Source organism: Saccopteryx leptura, chromosome 7 (genome assembly GCF_036850995.1).
Source record: "Saccopteryx leptura isolate mSacLep1 chromosome 7, mSacLep1_pri_phased_curated, whole genome shotgun sequence".
NCBI lineage: Eukaryota > Metazoa > Chordata > Mammalia > Chiroptera > Emballonuridae > Saccopteryx > Saccopteryx leptura.
Window position 1 is genome coordinate 115,935,864 of NC_089509.1, and position 15,366 is coordinate 115,951,229.

The window sequence follows — 15,366 nt, forward strand, 5'->3', positions numbered from 1 at the left end:
CAGGGGGTTGCGGTTGTGCTTGTTTCGGTGTCGATGGAGGTGTGGGTGCAAGTCGAGGTCCCCGGAAGGGAGCCGTGCTTGGTGGGCGACCCTGTAGGCCCCAGCTCCTCAGGTGTGTGTGGGTGTGTGTGTGCTTTCCAAATTTCTAGCTTTGTTACATAATGGACAGGAAGCAGGGCCTGGACCCACTCTGCTTGGGGAAACTTAACTGAGTTTTTCTTTGTGATTTACTGCCTAACAATGTTTTGTAGATGATTTATAGGCTGTTGAAAAAAAAAAACTGCATTCTCCATTTTTAGCACATCAAATCGGATATCGAATACCGAGTTCACACACAGTCTCACTGACCACGTGACCCGGTTTTCCATGGCCTTATCCACTTCCTGCTCTTTGAACTGTTAGAGCAGGGGTAGTCCACCTTTTTATACCTACCGCCCACTTCTGTATCTCTGTTAGTAGTAACATTTTCTAACTGCCCACCGGTTCTACAGTAATGGTGATTTATAAAGTAGGGAAGTAACTTTACTTTATAAAATTTATAAAGCAGAGTTATAGCAAGTTAAAGAATATAATAATAATTACTTACCAAGTACTTTATGTCGGATTTTCGCTAAGTTTGGCAGAATAAATCTTTATAAAACAACTTACTATAGTTAAATCTATCTTTTTATTTATACTTTGGTTGCTCCGCTACCGCCCACCATGAAAGCTGGAACGCCCACTAGGGGGCAGTAGGGACCAGGTTGACCACCACTGGGTTACAGTTTGGGAGTGGGTAGTCAGGCCTCTCACTGTCCAAGTCTTAACTGCCAGTCTCTGGTGGCTCTCACCTCGCCATTTTCCTTTTATATGCTAATTGCACATCCAAGGCCACTTGATGCACTTTGCAAATTTTGCTCTGAATCATCACGAACAGTTCAGCCTTTGCCATGAGCTCGTCCTTGCTTGACATTAGTGTTGGCCCGACCCCTTCATGGCGTCGCGAATTAACCCCGACATTCTCCGCCCTTCTGAAAGACCAGGGGCTGTACTCTGGCAGCCCTGGGGGCCAGCAAGCTCCTGAAGACACTGGCCAAGGTGAAGAACGACATCAATGCGGCCGGCGAGTCCGAGGAGCTGGCCAATGAGTACGAGACCCGCGCAGTGGGTAAGCCTCCGGGCGGGGTGTCCCGTGGGTGCAGGCGCTGCTCACAGACCAGAGGGCAGAGGGCAGTGGCCTGTCCACACTCCGCGATCTGGCCTGATTCGCGGGCTGCAGACCATGTGGTTCGGGGCACATGTGTCGTGGCAGAACCCTCAGGCCCCTTGGTCCTGGTCCTGGTACTTGCTGACTTTGCTAAGAATAAGAGGGAGATGTTGGGCTCTCCCATTTCCCAGGCCCCGGTCCACGTAACTCAGCACCACGGGGAGGCTTGGGGTGCTTCGCTTTTGGATGCTACAAAGAAACTGATAGGTCTGAGGTTTTACCTGACGTGCAAGTCATTGAGTTAGCTTGCCAGCTCCATGTCTATACCTGCGGATGGGACCCCCAACGCCCGGTGGATTGATGTCAGAGGCAGCAGTGGCCAGAGAAGCATCCTGGGTTGCTGCCTTGTGCCCCGATTCCCCGTCAGTGATGTAAGGGCTGGCGCTGCCTGCCCCGCAGCGCCCCAAAGTTAGGGTGCTCGAGCATCTGCCAGGGCTCCAGTGACCTGCCCATGCCCCCCTCCAGGGTGACGTGGCTCAGTACCAGGAACGGGAGCCCAGAGAGGCAGCACTGGGCGTTACCGTCCTGGTCTGTCACCAGGCTTGTCAGTGCCCTTTGCCCAGAAGGTCTGGACAGTGCGGGAACGTGAGAAGCACAGGACCAACAGCCTCCCGACAGCAGGCGTCAGACCTGCTCGGAGGTCCCCTCTCAGCCGGGCGTGTCAGGCCTGCGATGGGGTACACAGCAAAACGCACGCCCGTTGGTCTGTTTTGTCATAGCTGACGGAGGAACGCTCATGGGTCTGTGTTGGGAAGAACAGTGTCCAGTGCTTCCTTCTAATATATTCAGTTATGTTGATTTATGACTGACCTCAGCTAGGCAACAGCTCCTCAGATTTTACAGCCTTTTCTCTAAGGATCTGCCGTCTAGTCCAGGGGTCCCCAAACTTTTTACACAGGGGGCCAGTTCACTGTCCCTCAGACTGCTGGAGGGCCAGACTATAAAAAAAACTATGAACAAATCCCTATGCACACTGCACATATCTTATTTTAAAGTAAAAAAACAACAACAACAAAAAAAATGGGAACAAATACAGTATTTAAAATAAAGAACAAGTAAATTTAAATCAACAAACTGACCAGTATTTCAATGGGAACTATGGGCCTGCTTTTGGCTAATGAGATGGTCAATGTCCGATTCCATATTTGTCACTGCTAGCCGTAACAAGTGATATGACATTCTTCAGGAGCCGTGACGCGTGCATCCCGCGTCACCGGAAGTAGTACTGTACGTGAGCGACGCCGCACTTTGCTGTGCTACCACATACAGTACTCCAGGAGCACAGGGTGCGGATGCATCCTGTGCTCCTCTCACTGACCACCAATGAAAGAGGTGCCCCTTCTGGAAGTGCAGCGGGGGCCAGATAAATGGCCTCAGGGGGCCGCATGTGGCCCGCGGGCTGTAGTTTGGAGACCCCTGGTCTAGTCTCTTTGTCATTAGGTCTCGAAACATGAACCACACCCCTCAGGCAATAGGTCAGGGTTTCTGACGTCTTGTTGGCTTTTTTTGCTCTGCACCTCATCTGCAAAGAAACCTCCCTCAGAAAGGACAGAGGTAGATGAGAGGGGGTTGCTCTGGGAAGGGGAAGCAGAGGGCCTGAGCCCCCACCCCCTGCCATTGGCTGAGCCCTAGCCCAGAGGGGCTCCTGTGCTCCGCGCAGCTCATTCCTGGGAGCGTGCATTGGTGCCGCTGCCTTGGGACCTACGCTGGGGATGGTGTGGAAAGTAGGGTCCCTGTGTTCTGTAAAGAATTACGTTGTGCCGGCATTTTCTTTGCTTTTGCACACCAGGGCACTCATACCCTGGCTTTTTCTTATGGTCAGGGCGTGGCGGGGGGTTGGGGAGGACGGTGTTGGGTATGGGCCAGCCCTGCCTCAGCTGCCTTCTCTCTGGTGTGCATGTGACTGTAGAGCTGTTCACAGAGTGTTACAGCAGCGACGAGGACCTGGCCGAGCAGCTGCTGGTCTATTCCTGTGAGGCCTGGGGGGGTAGCAACTGTCTGGAGCTGGCGGTGGAGGCGACGGACCAGCATTTCATTGCCCAGCCTGGGGTCCAGGTAAGCAATACTCAGTCACCACCGGAAACATGCCTGCTATTGATACATCAGATGCTAATGTCGACATTGAAAAGTACAACATGGCCCTGGCCAGTTGGCTCAGTGGTAGAGCATTGGCCCAGTGTATGGAAGTCTCCTGTGATTCCCGGTCAGGGCACACAGGAGAAGCAACTGTCTGCTTCTCCATCCCTCCCCATCCCCTTGTCTCTCTCTATCTCTCTCTTCTCCTCCCACAGCTATGGCTCAGTTGGAGCAAGTTGGCCCCAGGTGCTGAGGATGGCTCCATGGCCTACCTTAGGTGCTAAAATAGCTTGGCTGTCAAACAACAGAGCAATAATCCCAGATGGGCAGAATATCGTCTCATAGAGGGCTTGCGGGGTGGATCCCAGTCAGGGCGCATGCAAGAGCCTGTCTCTGCCTCCCTGCTTCCCACTTAAGAAAGAAAAAAGAAAGAAAAGTACAACACTTTTGTAACAAACCCTACCTGCTGCAGGAAAGCCACAGCAGGAGAAGGTGGCGATGTATGGGCATTGGTAGGGGCCTTTGCTCCAGGAGATGGCGCTGGAGATAGAATAGCCTTTGAGTGTCCACAGAGCGAACAGCACAGCACCATGACCACAGGCCTGGGTCTCAGTCCACAGCATCCCTAACCAGGTGTGTGGTGGTGGGCTTTGGTTCCTCATCTGTGAGATGGGTGCAGGTGGGGCTACAGGGAAGGGAGGTGGTGAGGAGTCAGTGAGGTAGCGTGGGGGAGGGGCCTGCCCACGATGTCAGCTGTTGCTGTTACAGTAGCATTACAGTAGGAACAGTAGAGACGCTAGTAAGACGTGGATATAACCCGTAGAGAGGTTTTCTGCACTGAATTAAATTACTGCCAGTTTACATCCGGTTACACCCAGTGTCTCAGGATGCAGAGGGGAGATCTTCTACCCACAATCCCGGTTGGAAGGGTCTGGATGTGAATGGGGGGGTAGGGAAGGGGTGGACAGGCTACCACTTCTCTGCCCCGCCCGTGATCATGTTTCCCCTTCATAGCATGCCTTAAGGTGAACGTCATCCCATTTTACTGATGAGGCTTCAGGAGCTCAGAGAGGTTCTGGAACATTCTCTGGGTTGCCCTGCTAGGAAGTAGCAGCACCGGGCTGATTCTGTGTTAATTGTCCATCTTGTGCACTAAACCACGCAGCCAATAGTGAGCACAGTGTTTATGAAAGAGTTGTGCCTATAGCCGAGCTGGGCTAGACGGGAACAGTCGCTCGTGACTGGGACCACATGCTCCGGTTCAGCCTCTGCTCGGGGTCAGTCTGGAGTGAGGCGGGCCCAAGGTCAAGGTGCTGCGGGGACTGGGCGGTCTGTCAGGGTGGCACGCTCTGCTCACCGCGTCTTGGGCCCCGAACCCCACCTTGCTGGAGTCCTGGAGCTTTGGACGCTGACTCATGTCTCCGTTCTGAGGGTTCATTGATGTCTATGGAAAATGTCCGTTCTGGGCCACGAGACCTGGGCGTCTGCTCTCTCTCGGCAGCTGTGTGTGGGGGCAGAGGTCGCTGGTGGCCCGGGAACCCGAGCTAGGGGAGAGCTTTCTGTGCTGGGGTCCTAGGGGGTCTGCTCTCGGCAGGAGCCCAGCAGGCTTTCATGTGACCTGTGTTTGTTTGGGAGCGGCCCCGCCCCAGGAGCAGGCCCCAAAGCGAGGATCTGAATGCGTGTTTGTTCCGGGGGGTGCCTGGGAGGCGTGTGTGGGGGGACAGGGGCAGTGGGAGAGGAAGGGACAGACGCGGGTACAGGTGTGATAAGGAGGAAGTGCGCTGTGTGGAACTGCGCTCTGCCCAGTCGGGGACTTCTGGGGACTGCGTGGGACCTGCCTGGTGGCGCTGCCCACCTGAGAGCGAGGACACTGGCCTGTGCCCACCTGCTGCAGTTTGCCGTCGGTTGGTGGCTGCCCCTCGTGGGCCAAGCGCACGCCCAGCCGCAGCCGCCCAGGCAGAGTGTGGCAGGGCTCACAGGAGAAGCCCTCCTCTCCAAGAGGGACGTGTCAGGGTGTGGGTGGGACACGCCGGTCCTCGCCCTCCGGGCCAGTGCTGGGAAGGCCCCGGGGTTTCCGCTCGCCCTGCCAGGGGAGGCACCAGTCCCTTCGGACAGCACGTTCTTTTCTGAGAGCTGTGTGTTCTGTTGGTGTGGTCCAGTCTGCGCTCACACTCTCTGTTGACTCCATGTTTGTCACTCAGGGGCAACCCGAGTGTCCTGACCACCACCTTCACGGGAGGTCCCCACACCCCCCGACAGGGTTGGTACAGTCTGGGAAGAGCATTTTCATGCCTTTCAGCTCAAACTGATGTTGAGATGCCAGTGGTCTCTCCCTCTCTGTCTCTGGCTTTCCTCTGGGTTTGATTTCAAACGAGTGGAGATGGGGTTGTGTCTTCAATATCCCGGGCAGAATTTGTTCTCGTTGACCATGAAATGAATCTCACCGTATAGAACCCAAGTAAAGAAAGGACTGAAAGTCAAGCAGAATTTTAAACTGTTGGCCATAACCCCTTAGAATCCGGGTAACTAAGATGAGCAGAGAAAAGAACCGTATTTGTTTGGGGGAGGTGCCCGGCCCGGCGAGAAAGGTCGCACACCGCCCTGCATTTTTCTTTTTTTTTTTTTTTGTATTTTTCTGAAGCTAGAAACGGGGAGAGACAGTCAGACAGACTCCCGCATGCGCCCGACCGGGATCCACCCGGCACGCCCACCAGGGGCGACGCTCTGCCCACCAGGGGGCGATGCTCTGCCCCTCCAGGGCGTCGCTCTGCCGTGACCAGAGCCACTCTAGCGCCTGGGGCAGAGGCCAAGGAGCCATCCCCAGTGCCCGGGCCATCTTTGCTCCAATGGAGCCTTGGCTGCGGGAGGGGAAGAGAGAGACAGAGAGGAAAGAGGGGGGGGGGGAGGTGGAGGAGCAAATGGGCGCTTCTCCTATGTGCCCTGGCTGGGAATCGAACCTGGGTCCCCCGCACGCCAGGCCGACGCTCTACCGCTGAGCCAACCGGCCAGGGCCCCGCCCTGCATTTTGCTGCATTAATAAGGACCCGTGTACTTTGTCTCTGTCCCCCCTAGAATTTTCTTTCCAAGCAATGGTATGGGGAGATTTCCCGGGACACCAAGAACTGGAAGATCATCCTGTGTCTGTTTATCATCCCCTTGGTTGGCTGTGGCTTTGTGTCATTTAGGTATGAAACCAAGACGGAATCCCGTGTGTGTGTACGTGTGTGCAGTCTTGTATCCTTTACTGCAAGGCCTGGAAATCACATTACTCACTCTACCACCTACAGTTGGGTCTGGGATCACCTCTGGCTTGCCCTGGGTTTGATTTCAAATGGCTAGAGGTGGGGTTGAATCTCTTCTCTCCGGGGCAGAATTTGGATTTGATAACCACAAAATGCCAAGGGCTGAATTTTGGCCGGTCCCTCTCGGAACACAGTCTGCCTCCCACCCCAGCGTGGGGCTGTGTCCACGGGCATTCAGAGGGAGGGCGGGGGGGGGCACACCGTGGGGCCTGCGGGGACGGAGACGACGCTCTTCCCCGCGTCCAGGAAGAAGCCGGCCGACAGGCGCAGGACGCTGCTGTGGCGCTACGTGGCCTTCTTCACGTCCCCCTTCGTGGTCTTCTCCTGGAACGTGGTCTTCTACATCGCCTTCCTCCTGCTGTTCGCCTACGTGCTGCTCATGGACTTCCACCCGGCGCCTCGCCTGCCCGAGCTGGTCCTCTACGCGCTGGTCTTCGTCCTGTTCTGTGACGAAGTGAGACAGGTAGGCACAGCCCCGCGCAGGGCGCCTCGTCCCTGCCTCAGCGGGCGGCGGCGTCCTCACGCCGAGCAGGAGCAACGGCTGCTTCTGGATTTCCAAAGGCATCCCTTCCTCCAAGTGTTCTTGCCAGGTGGTAAAGAGCTTTCCCGCCTCTTCGTCCTCCGGCGAGTTCTCTGGGTACCGGGCACGCTCTTTGCTCTCCAACTAGTGTCCCTCGGTGAAGAGGAATTCCTCAGGTTCAGCGAGCACACTGACCTTGGGCTGTAAGCCCTCCCCTGTCATCAGGAGCCGTCTGTGTTTGGCCATGGCCATCTCTGTCATGGGGGCGGGGGGGGGGCGGCTAGGGGAGAGGTGGCCGGACACGTGGCCGGGGACCTGGGGGGGGCTCTCCAGCTCAGAGTGTCTTCATGGGAGGGGGCTCTCCAGCTCACAGTGTCTTCATGGGAGGGGGCTCTCCAGCTCACAGTGTCTTCATGGGAGGGGGGCTCTCCAGCTCAGAGTGTCTCCATGGAGGGGGGGGCTCTCCAGCTCAGAGTGTCTTCATGGGAGGGGGCTCTCCAGCTCAGAGTGTCTTCATGGGAGGGGGGCTCTCCAGCTCAGAGTGTCTTCATGGGAGGGGGCTCTCCAGCTCAGAGTGTCTCCATGGGAGGGGGCTCTCCAGCTCAGAGTGTCTTCATGGGAGGGGGGCTCTCCAGCTCACAGTGTCTTCATGGGGGGGGGCTCTCCAGCTCAGAGTGTCTCCATGGGGGGGGCTCTCCAGCTCAGAGTGTCTCCATGGGAGGGGGCTCTCCAGCTCAGAGTGTCTCCATGGGAGGGGGCTCTCCAGCTCACAGTGTCTTCATGCGGGGGGGGCTCTCCAGCTCACAGTGTCTTCATGGGAGGGGGGCTCTCCAGCTCAGAGTGTCTCCATGGAGGGGGGGGCTCTCCAGCTCAGAGTGTCTTCATGGGGGGGGCTCTCCAGCTCACAGTGTCTTCATGGGGGGGGGCTCTCCAGCTCACAGTGTCTCCATGGGAGGGGGCTCTCCAGCTCACAGTGTCTTCATGGAGGGGGCTCTCCAGCTCACAGTGTCTTCATGCGGGGGGGGCTCTCCAGCTCAGAGTGTCTTCATGGGAGGGGGCTCTCCAGCTCACAGTGTCTTCATGGGAGGGGGCTCTCCAGCTCAGAGTGTCTCCATGGGAGGGAGCTCTCCAGCTCAGAGTGTCTCCATGGGGGGGGGCTCTCCAGCTCACAGTGTCTTCATGGGAGGGCTCTCCAGCTCAGAGTGTCTTCATGTGGGGGGCTCTCCAGCTCAGAGTGTCTTCATGGGGGGGGCTCTCCAGCTCAGAGTGTCTTCATGGGGGAGGGGGCTCTCCAGCTCAGAGTGTCTTCATGGAGGGAGCTCTCCAGCTCAGAGTGTCTTCATGTCCAGCCTGTCGGAGTGACAGTGTTGGAAAGTCACATAAGTCCCTGTGAATGGGCAAGTGTGTGTGAATTATTCATGACGCTCTCCTGCCGTTCCTTGGGATCTGCATTTCTTTTTGTTGGCATCCTCTCTCCGCCACTGAATCCAAAATGTTAGTCTGGGCCTGGCACGGAGCAGGTGCTCAGCTCCTAATTGTGGAATAAATAAATATTGATGGCGAAGGCCGGTGCCGTCCCTGAGCTATTATAAAAAGTCATCCCGGAACATCCTTTCGGACTTAGCAGTTGACTGAGGATCTGAGAACGGCTGACGCTGTCGCTTTGCTTGTCCCTTCCGCGTGAGTCCAAACCCAACGTCGCAACCATTAGACACGCATGGCCTCGGTGCTTACAGTTTATGAGACACTGCCGAGCGCTGGAGAGATTTGGAGGGGTGAAGAATGCTGTTCTTGACCCCACAGAGTCACTGCTAGTAAAGGGATCTTAAATTGGTTTCAACTATCATGTCAGCTCTAATAGATTTTGTGTGGATGTATGCGTGCGTGCGCGTGCGTGCGCGCGCGCGCGTGTGTGTGTGTGTGTGTGTGTGTGTGTGTGTGTGTGACTTCCCGGAGTCCTGGGAGGAGAAAAACTCCAAGGCGCTGTCTGTTCTCAGAGGGAGAGTGTCTTGATCGACTAGCGATGTCTGCTACGGGCATGAGGGGTGGGAGGGGTCCTGATTTCCACTGCCCAGTCTGTGGGAGGTGCAGGTGGGGGGTGGAGACAGGGTAGAGGTGGAGGGAAGAACGGGGAACACGAAACAAGTCGGTATAGAGCATGCCAAGATTATGAGGCTCTCTGTCCGCCAGAATGTGCCCCCCCCCCAAGAAGGGTCCTGCCGACATGCAGAGGACTTCTATGACGTCAGATCAGCCTCGTTAGAGCCCCGGGCATTGACTCCTGAGGTCACAGCTCAGTCCAGCTCACGCCTTTTTATCCATCGGTTTGGGTCACTGTGACGATGCTCCGCCAGCTTGGGTGGCTTAGAGCATTGTCTTATTTCTGGGGTCCTGAAGTTCAAGATCAAGTTGCTGGCAGGGCTGGTCCCCTCTGAAGGAGAATGTGGGGATGGGCCAGCGGTCTTTGTGATTCCTTGACGTGGGAGGTGTCCCTGGGACCCTGTCCTCATGCCCGTCTGGAGTCCTCCCTGTGTGCCTGCCTGTGTCCCCATCTCCCCTTGTCACAAGGACACCCCAAGCGGGGGCCCGTTCCATTCCTGCCCCCTCCATGCTTCCAACATTTCCCCAGTAGTCCCGTTCCTGTCCCTGCCTCCCCTGTGGCACTAAGACACGGAAGCGGCTGTGAACCAAACATCATCTCCTTCCTCCGGGCATCTAAAGAAGCCATGTGGTCCAGAGAGAGGGCTTGTTCTGGGCTGCTTCGGAGGGCAGAGCTGGGCCTGGATGGAAGATGCGGGGAGACACACCTCGTTCATGTATTCTTTCTTTCCACAAATATTTACTGAGCACCTACTATGTGCCAGGTACTGTTCTAGATACTGAGGATACAACAGTAAAGCAACAAATACACGGCTTCATATTCATTTTGAAATATCCTCTAATTTTTGTGAACAGTATGTATCTGTCTTAGGGAGGTATTTCCTTCCTTCCTTCCTTCCTCCCTCCCTTCCTTCCTTCCTTCCTTCCTTCCTTCCTTCCTTCCTTCCTTCCTTCTTTCCTTCCTTCTCTTTCTTTCTTTCCCTCTCTCTCTCTTTCCCTTCCCTCTTTCTCTTTCTTTCTTTCTTTCTTTCTTTCTTTCTTTCTTTCTTTCTTTCTTTCTTTCTTTCTTTCTTTCTTTCTTTCTTCTTTCTTTCACCAGTTAGTGATGGTTGGCCAGGTCTTCTTGGCGAGTCTCAAGGAGAGGAGAGAAATCCTGAATCAGTGAGTCTTACCTTTACTGGGAGGTTGGCCCCAGGGATTGGCAACATTTGTCCTTAGGTCACAAACATCTCCATAAAAATCGAGATGTACGTTTAGCTGCTCAGTCACTTATTCAGGTGGTGCAGGAGGGAGACACAGGACAGGTGCACTTTGCTGGGGGGAGGGTCCTGGGTAGTGCTGTGGGACATGGTGTCCAGGAGACATATGTGTAGGGACGCCGAGTGGCAGAGACGGTGGGAAAGGGGAGGAAGCTGAGGAAAGGCCGTGGAAGTGCTGGGTAAGCAACACCCCCCCCCCAGTCACCCCTGGGTCCACAAGGGGTGGGTGGGCATGATGCCCGCAGGGTCTGGCCAAGCTCCAGCTAGCTTGTCTACCGACGGAAGGGGTGATGTTGACACGGAGGGTGATAATGAGGAGCTATAGCTTTGTCCAAGTGTTCCTTCCCTTTCCTTTTCGGAAGTTACTTTTGCACGGGCCAGTCTCAGTGCAGCAACACCTGGTCTGAAGGTGATGGTGCAGGTTAGGAGCGTGGGCTCAAGTGCATCCCCGCCCTTTGAGGACAGCTCTGGCTCTGTGGTCTGTGAGCGAGAGTCCGCAGGACACACAGCCTTGGAAGATTCGTGTCATGAAAGGCATCCGACACTCGGGGGCGCTGTTTCTCTTCTTCTCTGCAGACGCCTGCATCGGGGATCCTCGATTCGATTGGGTCCCTGTGACAGTCGGTTCTGCGGGCCTGGTGCAGGTGTACCCTAATTCACACTCGCTGGAAAAACCAAACCCAAGCGGGATGTTACTGTTTTAGATTGTGTCTGGGGGTCAGACAGCGGGCTCTTCAATGTATGCCCTTGTCCGCTTGCGTGGCGGGACAGATGTTGATACACTAACTTGGAATTTTTAACCAAGGCAGTCAAGAAGCTCAAACATAGTCATGAAATAGCTTTTGGTTCCACTCAACAGACTGTGGGTGTTTGTTTAAAGTAAGTCCCATCATCTCATTATGGAGAGCACTGTGCGATCTTGAGGCCTTTTGAACCCCTAAATCCTGAAAGACAGGATGAAATACGGTCCTGCACCTTGATGAAGAGTCTGTACTGGCACTCCATTCAGAAAAGAGGCCTCGATTTATTATTATTATTTTTTAAATATCTTCTCACTGTGGCGGTGCCTCCGAGCCCCAGAATGGATCGACACAGGGTTACTCCTGTCACACAGGCCAGGCTTCTGAGAGTCCCCTGGGCAGAGGCGGAGCCGGTCTGGGGCGGCTGGGCTGCCCTGTGCCCACCTGTCCCTGGACCAGGGTTTCACAGGGCCTGTCTGAACCACTCTCTTCTTGCAAATCATTTCCAGTGGGTGGTGGTAGGTGCCCGGCGACCGCCCAGATGGGTGGTAGGGATTTGGGTGTGATTTCTGAGTCTCCACAGAGTGAATGTGGTCCAACCTGGGAGGTTCCCGTGTCTCCTCAGTGCATCATGCGCTTACCCCCCTTGGCCCACAGACATTGCCGTTTGCATCTATAAATGAAGGCCAGGGAATCCTCTAGAAGCTGATGATGCTTTCTGAGACCTGCCAAGTCTAAGGCGGCTGGGTCTCTGTGGGATCTAGAGATAGATGCAGGGGGGTGTTGGGGACGGAAAACGAAGGTTCAGATCCTTGAGGCGGCCACTTGCTGGCCGTCTGCCCTTGGGCAAGTCCTTTAGCTTATTTATTTATTGATTGACCTTGATTTCAGCTGCAAAACAGGAAATACGATATCTGACTATCAGACAGCCCCATCTTCGTGACTTCACTTAGTAAGACTGAAAAGCAGTGTGTTCCACTGGAGATGCTGTTTTCCTGCTTTCTGGTGGTTTTCTTATCTGAGCTCCCATGAGGCTTTGGTCTTACCCTCCGCCCCATCCTCCCCCCTTCCCTTACCATGTTTTATTTTAAACAGGTTTAATGTCTGTCCTTCCCAAAGGCCGGTGGATTCCTTGAGACTCAGCATTGCACTTAATGCCCATCCCTATGTCCCAGGAGCCTGGCACAGGTGTTTGGAACCCCGTGGGCTCCCAGTAAACATGTTCTGAGTGGATGACAGAGTGAAGGGTTGGATGACCACCTGGAGTCACCCACGTCCAGCTCATGGCTTGCAAGAGGCAGTCTTCTGATGTATGACCCTTCCCCCTCTCCACCCCAGAGTGGTCCTGACGTGCTTTCTTCCCTGAAGGACCCATACATGCAAATCATGACAAAAGAGTCACCAGGCACATCCTGTTCCTGCCACTTTGTGTGTGTGTGTGGCCAAATTCTGTCCTCAGAGGTGCCACTTATAAGCACCTTAGTGCAAATTAAAAACAAACAAAGGTTCTTTTTTTTTTTTTTAAATCAAGATGCTTTCTTGCTGCCATGTGAGAAAATCCTTACCATAAACACACAGGTCTGTGAGGCTGACGATGTGGACAGTGCCCTCCAGAGCTGTGCAGAGCGCAGCTGACACCCCTGGATTTGGTGGCTGGGGGGGCCCCATTTGCCCCACAGGTTGGACTCGCTCTCTGCGGGTTCATTTTCAAGAACGGTGAGGCTGCCCGAGTCCTGCCTGTCGCCTTTGTCAGCGACACACGACTGAGGGAAGGGAAGACGTGACGTTCCTCTCCAGCCTCCCCACCCCCCCTCCAGCCGCACGAGGCGTGGGTCGGGGCTTGCTGGGCGCGCGCAGCACGGGCTCACAAGGGATCTGGAGGAAAAGGGAGCGTGGGGACACGCGCAGGTCTGGAAGCGGCGGACGGCTCCCCGCCGCTCAGGTGCTCGCTCTGTCCCTGTCCCTTCCTTGCTGCAGTGGTACATGAACGGGGTGAACTATTTCACCAACCTGTGGAACGTCATGGACACGCTCGGCCTGTTCTACTTCATCGCCGGCATCGGGTTTCGGTAAGTCGCCCTCCCCGCCGTCCCGGGTTCAGGCGGTTTGGGCTTCTCCTGGGGGAGAAGGTGGAGGAAGGACCCCTGGTGCTCAAGCCCCCAGACGAGTGCTCCCCACCCCGTCAGAGATGGAGACAGAAGGCCACCGTCTCCGCTTCCTGGAGACACAGCTCTGGCGTAGAGCTGCGCTTCCTCTCGACCCCTCCTGGCGGTCTGCGATTGAAGAGAGGCTCTGCACGGTGTTCCCACTCTGTGCGCCATAGGACTCGGGGAGCGGTGTTCCCACTCTGTGCGCCATAGGACTCGGGGAGCGGTGTTCCCACTCTGTGCGCCATAGGACTCGGGGAGCGGTGTTCCCACTCTGTGCGCCATAGGACTCGGGGAGCGGTGTTCCCACTCTGTGCGCCATAGGACTCGGGGAGCGGTGTTCCCACTCTGTGCGCCATAGGACTCGGGGAGCGGTGTTCCCACTCTGTGCACCATAGGACTCGGGGAGCGGTGTTCCCACTCTGTGCGCCATAGGACTCGGGGAGAGATCGCTGGGCACTGAGGAGGGTAGAGAATGATGAGGCTCTTGGATATCGCGGGATGCTTGCATTTTGGGCCATACAGTCTGCGTGTGTGCCCTTAACTTCAGCCTGAGTGCTGGTTGTGGGGCCTGCCATCCCAGTTACAAGCACATGCCCAATCTAAAAGCAATCATGGCTGTGGCTGGTTGGCTCAGTGGTAGAGCGTCGGTCTGGCGTGAGGAAGTCCCGGGTTCGATTCCTGGCCAGGGCACACAGGAGAAGCACCCATCTGCTTCTCCACCCCTCTCCCTCTCCTTCCTGTCTGTCTCTCTCTTCCCCTCCCGCAGCCAAGGCTCCACTGGAGCAAAAGATGGCCCGGGCACTGGGGATGGCTCCTTGGCCTCTGCCCCAGGCACTGGAGTGGCTCTGGTCGCAACAGAGCAATGCCCCGGATGGGCAGAGTGTTGCCCCCTGGTGGGCGTGCCGGGTGGATCCCTGTCGGGCGCATGCGAGAGTCTGTCTGACTGCCTCCCCGTTTCCAGCTCAGGAAAAAAAAAAAAGCAATCACATTAGAGCAGGGGTCCCCAAACTATGGCCCGCGGGCCGCATGTGACCTCCTGAGGCCATTTATCTGGCCCCTGCTGCACTTCCAGAAGGGACACCTCTTTCATTGGTGGTCAGTGAGAGGAACACACTGACTATCTCATTAGCCAAAAGCAGGCCCATAGTTCCCATTGAAATACTGGTCAGTTTGTTGATTTAAATTTACTTGTTCTTTATTTTAAATATTGTATTTGTTCCCATTTTGTTTTTTTACTTTAAAATAAGATATGTGCAGTGTGCATAGGGACTTGTTCATAGTTTTTTTTTTATAGTCCGGCCCTCCAACGGTCTGAGGGACAGTGAACTGGCCCCCTGTGTAAAAAGTTTGGGGACCCCTGCATTAGAGAAACCAATCAAAAACCACGGTCAGAGGCTAAAGGCAATGTGTGATCCATGGGGTAGAGAGACTGCAGTCTACCGGACACTGTGGCTCATGCTGCCCATGCCACATCCCCCCAAGTCTGCCATCCCCAAAGAGCTTCGAGGGAAAGCTCGGGGTTCCATTTGAGCAGCACATGAAGCCACCCCCCTCTGCAGAGAAGCCTGACTGTCCATCGTCACACCTCCCCAGGGTGACGTGTTTCCAATGAGTGCTCACTTTCTCCCACTTGAAGGGAGTGAAAACTCAGTGTCCTCCTCCAGTTACCCCCCTTCTGTGTGGGGCGAGGGCCCAGCGTTTGAACCACGGTGGACGTGATTTCTAGAACATTCCGGTTAGAAAGTACATGGGACTTTAGACTCACACATCACTTAGCAGGTGGTTAGCAAACAAATACTCTAGTGGGGACGAGGTGAATTTCCTTAGCGGACACCTGGCAGGCTCAAGTCCCAGGTAGTTGGGCTGGGGCAGGGGTTGGGGTCATTATAGAAGCCTCGTGAGCCAGGAAGGTGGTGAGTGATGACGTGACCGGGTTCTGGCAGTAGCCTTTGAGGATGAAGAAAGACGGAAGT

General features: G+C 55.3%; 1 protein-coding gene across 1 annotated transcript in view; it reads left to right on the forward strand.

The window, feature by feature from the left end:
• TRPM8 (transient receptor potential cation channel subfamily M member 8) overlaps positions 1-15,366 on the forward strand; it is a 72,979-nt gene that overhangs the window by 34,383 nt on the left and 23,230 nt on the right. The window contains exons 13-17 of the mRNA XM_066346252.1: positions 1,018-1,147; positions 3,156-3,301; positions 6,395-6,507; positions 6,871-7,087; positions 13,221-13,312. Coding sequence (XP_066202349.1) covers positions 1,018-1,147; positions 3,156-3,301; positions 6,395-6,507; positions 6,871-7,087; positions 13,221-13,312 — 698 coding nt within the window. The remainder of the gene's footprint in view (positions 1-1,017; positions 1,148-3,155; positions 3,302-6,394; positions 6,508-6,870; positions 7,088-13,220; positions 13,313-15,366) is intronic.